The sequence below is a fragment of the Eptatretus burgeri genome, chromosome 2, assembly GCF_056783735.1.
Source record: "Eptatretus burgeri isolate ZD-2024b chromosome 2, Ebu_testis_v1, whole genome shotgun sequence".
NCBI lineage: Eukaryota > Metazoa > Chordata > Myxini > Myxiniformes > Myxinidae > Eptatretus > Eptatretus burgeri.
In genome coordinates, this window is record NC_140962.1 from 5436687 (window position 1) to 5441686 (window position 5000).

Genomic DNA, 5000 nt, shown 5'->3' on the forward strand with positions numbered 1-5000 from the left:
CTGTCTCTGTCTCTGTTATTCTCTCCCTTTCTCTCCCTCACTTGTGCCTTTACCAAAGTCAGGACAACATAATCAGCAAAGGCAAAGAGGAAATGAGAGAGAGGAAGAAGAGGGTGGAGGAAGGGGTGATGAGAACTGGGAAGAATAGGATGGACAGGGGGAGGTGGGGTGAGATTTTTCAAGAGGGAAGGGGAGGGACAAAGATATAATTATAGAAAGAAGGAAGTTCTGCATGGGTGTGATCTCGACAGAGCAGCACCACAGAGAAAGAGAATAGTAGAGGGATAGATATAATGTAAGATATATTTTGTGGGTGTTCGAGAGAAGGGGGGGTTGTGGAAATCCAGAACTGTAGTCCACTCGTGAAAAAACACTGACTTATACACTGCAAACACTCAGGATCGATTCATCCTCACTGGATTAATCAATACCGGAACAATACTCGAGCAACGCAGTGCACAGGTAACACCAAGGAATGGCAGACCTTGCCGGGGGCAGTGTCGGTCTGCAATGGTGGACAGTTCGAACGTTTGGTTTCATCACCTGAAATTTTACCAAAGTAACGCTACTCGTCATGAGAGGGAAAGTTAAGCTGAGGTTTCGGGCGTTAGTCCTTCATCGGACGAAAGGGAGTGAATCATGCGAAGTTTGCAGGACACCTGTACACGGAGGGGGTTTCGGTACCCATGATGCAGTGCGTGGGCGCCATATTTGTTGGCAAGCAAAACAAGGGAGAAAAGGTGAACAAGGCCTCACAAGGCCAAATAATTAGCGTAACCTTCCATCGCAGTAAGTCATGAAACGTGCTAGATTGAGATAAATGAGATAAACGTGCTAGATTGCTCGATTGTAGAGATTTCCAGGGAAGTGAATGCATACAAACCAACATGGCGGCGTGCACGGCATCATGGGATAGCTCTGAAAACTTTCTTTTTGGCGAAACCTTTGCGCCGACGAAGGGCTAACGTTTGAAACATCAACTTAATATTGCCCACCACAGTAGTCAGTACACTTTGTCAACCCTAGGTCGATCAAATCAAAAAAACAATCCACATGAGGTAACACCAGGCCTTCTTTCACGTGTAGGACCGAATGTAACAATTCCCGATACAGTACGTCCATCGATTTATATGATTTCATATTTGCATACCTTAACCGGTATCCAATTAACTATTATTGCAATGAGAAAGCAAGGAATGCAGAGACAGAGGACACAGTGATGAAGTACTTTGAAATGAAACGAGGAATTGTGTCTTGCTTTTGTCTCGTACATCTGGATATCATTTAGTAATGGTAAAGTAAACTTACGTTTGTGTTCCACAGAGCAAACCTCTTTGGAAAATATTTGCCTGTGTTTGGCAAAAGAAGGCGTACGGAGCCCCGCAGAAGATCCGGTCCCACCATGTGGCACAGCGGTCCAGAAGGTGAGGCTCGCGTTCGACGTTTCGGGTCGGCCAGTGGTCTTCATACGGGACTGTGTCCTCCAATGGTGCGTGTGGGTGTGTCTAATGTAATTACGTGACCCCACTCCTCCTTGGAAGTGTGCTTAACCCTTGGCACAGGTTGCCTGCCAAATATCCTATGAAGACCACTCAGTGGTCAAAAACATCAGATCTGATCTTTCGCTGCTTGGCAGCGAGCATTGGTGGTGCTTCCAGCTTTCAATAAGGATCTTCGATCACAATCAAAACTAGAAGGACACGCGATGGAGCGCACACCTCCGCCACATAACGCCTGATCCACGAGAACATATGGGGACATTTTTGAAATATCATGCTGTACAATACGATATCGTTTTTGGCCCTATCTCTCAATGGTGAAGAATCACTTTGCAAATTAAATAATTCTCTTATCCAGATCCGGATTGGGATATTCACCAAAATCTAATCAGTTTGTCCTTGTCACACACCCAACCTCTCCATCAGGTTTCATCTGAATCCATCAACAACTTTTTGAGATATATCTGTCATTTTTGGCCCTGTCTCTCAATGGTGAAGAATCACTGAAAAAATTCTCCTATCCGGATCCAATCCTCACCAAAATGTAATAAATTCTTCCTTGTCGTACACCCAACCTGCTCACCAAATTTCATCTGGATCCGTCCACAACTTTTGAAATATCCTGCACACAAACAGACTGACAGACAGACAACATAACCCCCTTCACCTTCTGTGACGGAGGTAATAAAGACTAATTACTGCACCACAGTCCCAAGAAGGAAGCCAGACATACACACACACACACACACACACACACACACACACACACACACACACACACACACACACACACACACACACACACACACACACACACGTTATGTACTGGAAAGTACTTACAAAAACTAGTTTATTTGAAGTTATAACCTTAACTTGTAATCAATTGACCGATTTCCCAACCACCAGGATCATCAGCCGGGCACCGTTTATCATCGAGGTTTCCATCCTTTCAGCCCAGAACCTCTCCAAACGGCGGATCCACAACCCCGGTCTCAGGTCCACATCGGTAGATTACACAACATCAACGGACCCACAACCTCAAAATCTTGTCCAGACAAGCCACAACTACACCGGTTTCGGTTCGAATTTTTGGCGGGAAGGGAAGAGCAAACGTTTAGCAAGGTTGAACCCGACTTAACATTCCTTCTGTCGGCTGCAAACTTCGAAGAACTTCACATTCGAATCGAATGTGTTGTAGTTATATTGTTGTAGCTTAAAAACTTATATTGTCGTAGCTTAAAATTAGTGGTCAGCAAAAAAAATCCATAAACTACTTTATTGCAAGAACGAATTCCTCTTTTAACCAGTTAAACCTTCACGGGATACAAGAAGTTTAGAGTTCAGTGCCAGTTGGAGTAAGTTGTGTTGCCCAGCTTGTTGGGTGAGGCCATGAAGTTGTGGAGTTGGTGTTCAGACCGAACGAGCCGAGCCGACGATTTCCGAGTTGAAACCATCGGGTGTTGACGTTGGTTGGGAGCGCAGTGACCACGACGTGACGTGACAAGACCATTTTGTGTTTCGAATGCAGACTTTGGGGCTCGGGCCGAGCTTGCTTTCGTCTGTTGTAGGAGGAGCGACGCTGCCGAGAAGGCAGATTATCGCTTCCTAACTCGGCGAACGTGGAGCATTGGGCGTGGTCGCTTTGGAGGACCCAGAGCATCTGGCAATTCACCCCAACCTCGCCTTTACCGTCACCGCCACCACCACCACCACCACAACTACAACCACAACTACAACCACCACCGCTAGCACTGCCGCTTCTCGCCTTCTCCAAAACCAAGGTACACCAACTCCGTACTTGTGTGACTTTTGCGAAAGGAAAACTTTTTTTCTGGCGCGACTTTAAAACTTTTCCGACAAACTTTGCAAACTTCTCTCTCTCTCTCTCTCGTCCTCTCTCCCTCTCCCTCGCTCTCGCTCTCTTTAAAGTTTATTTATCCAACTCTCCCCTCCCCCCACCACCACCACCTCCTCCTCCTCAACCACCGCACCACCCTTTCATCGCTCCAACCGTTTTGCCAAGAAGGCGCGAAGGCGAAGCCGGCGAATCCTCCTCGGCACGACGATCCCGCAAGCTACATCGCGATCGTGCTTCTCGCTCGATTGTGTCTTGTGTGGCTGTTCGCGCCTTTGCTCCAGTTTCACGGAGCGAGCCCTCGAAGTCAGTGCGCTTTACAACTTTCCCAAAGTTTCGAATGTCGGCGACTTCGGTACTTGGGTGTAAGTTTCAAAACGACCTGCGAACTTGAACCGTTTCCCCGGAGCCGTTGAGCCAATTCGCGCACGAATTGCGAGGGTTGCGTGTGCGAGTAAGTTGTGCTCGCACGAAGTTTGGTTGTAGCTGCTGGAAAGGAAACTTTAAACTCGCACTGAGATGTGAAGCTTTTACAGAGCTTTCTTCCTTTGTTTTGATCAGAATTTCAAAGGGCAGGTATGAATTGGATACCTGCATGGGTTGTTTGTTTGTCTGTCTGTCTGTCTGTGTCTATTTATTTTAATCTACCCCCACTCCACCTTTCCTCTTCCACGAAATGAGTTTCTGATCACCTCTTGTTATGTCAGAAGGAACTTGTGAAGTGTTTGCTGCACGGACCGCTTCCTTGTTGCCGCCACCACGATGTTGGGAGACATTGAGAAATGTTTTACCAACATTATTTGCTGCACCTGGTTCTGTCGACCTTCCATGAGGCATTTATTTCCATGGAGGTGTTCGAGAAGGCTTACTTTGTCTTGTAGCCGATTTGTGGTTAAGTGGTTAAAACCACTTAAAGTGGTTAAATTTTGCCATGCAGCCGTTGAGAGCATGGTTTTTGTCTCATTTGCAGACATATTGTTATTGGACACACCATGGGACCTTTCAAAAAATGTGTCCTGTGTGTCATCTTAAGGATTATATAGGAACAACAACAACTGACAATTCCATCATCAGATCATACAGGGGATCAGAGAGAGGTCATGATGGAGACGGAGTGTGGAGTGCTGGAAACATCATCATTCCTTCTCCTGCCATTTTACGAGTAGCTTTCCAGCTCAAGATTGTAGATCTTTTTCAGATGATTGAATTCCGACCAAATGAATGATGGGAAAAGGTTTTGGAGGGGGGTGGAGCGGGTCAAGTAATCCTCCCAGGTTGGTGTTCATCATGTCTGTCTGCAAGCTGTATCTGCACATTAACGATGCTCCATTTTTCACACTGTTGGGGTTCGGGTTCACGATGCGAGACCGGGGCTATAGACGAGTGTTAATGCGAGCCAGTGAACACGATGGTGCATTGAAGGGGGGTGCTGGTGGGATTTGATGGTTCAAGTGGATAAATTTGTGAAAAGGTAATGAAATCGACTTGAACATCTCATAACTATCTGTTTCTGCAGTTAGCTGTTAAAAACACAATAACTTTGGTTTGCCTGCTTGCTATTGTGCACTTGATTCCTGATTCTGTGACCTGAGGTTCCAATCCCACGTCCTGTGTTAACTTGCCCTTTGTCTCCGACTGCCCGTCCA

The 5000-nt window shown here is 46.3% G+C and overlaps 2 protein-coding genes across 3 annotated transcripts in view; both read left to right on the forward strand.

Annotated features, from left to right (window-relative positions):
• The window catches only part of LOC147031305 (uncharacterized), a 114859-nt gene that overhangs the window by 84223 nt on the left and 25636 nt on the right, over positions 1-5000 (forward strand). For both annotated transcript variants that reach the window (XM_085861471.1, XM_085861480.1), the window contains 2 exons: positions 1324-1424; positions 3028-3280. In XM_085861471.1, coding sequence (XP_085717597.1) covers positions 1324-1424; positions 3028-3248 — 322 coding nt within the window. In that variant the 3' untranslated portion in view covers positions 3249-3280. The remainder of the gene's footprint in view (positions 1-1323; positions 1425-3027; positions 3281-5000) is intronic.
• LOC147031306 (peripheral myelin protein 22-like) overlaps positions 3462-5000 on the forward strand; it is a 62610-nt gene continuing 61071 nt past the window's right edge. Inside the window, exon 1 of the mRNA XM_085861460.1 lies at positions 3462-3660. The gene's annotated coding sequence lies outside the window, so the exon portion shown is untranslated. The remainder of the gene's footprint in view (positions 3661-5000) is intronic.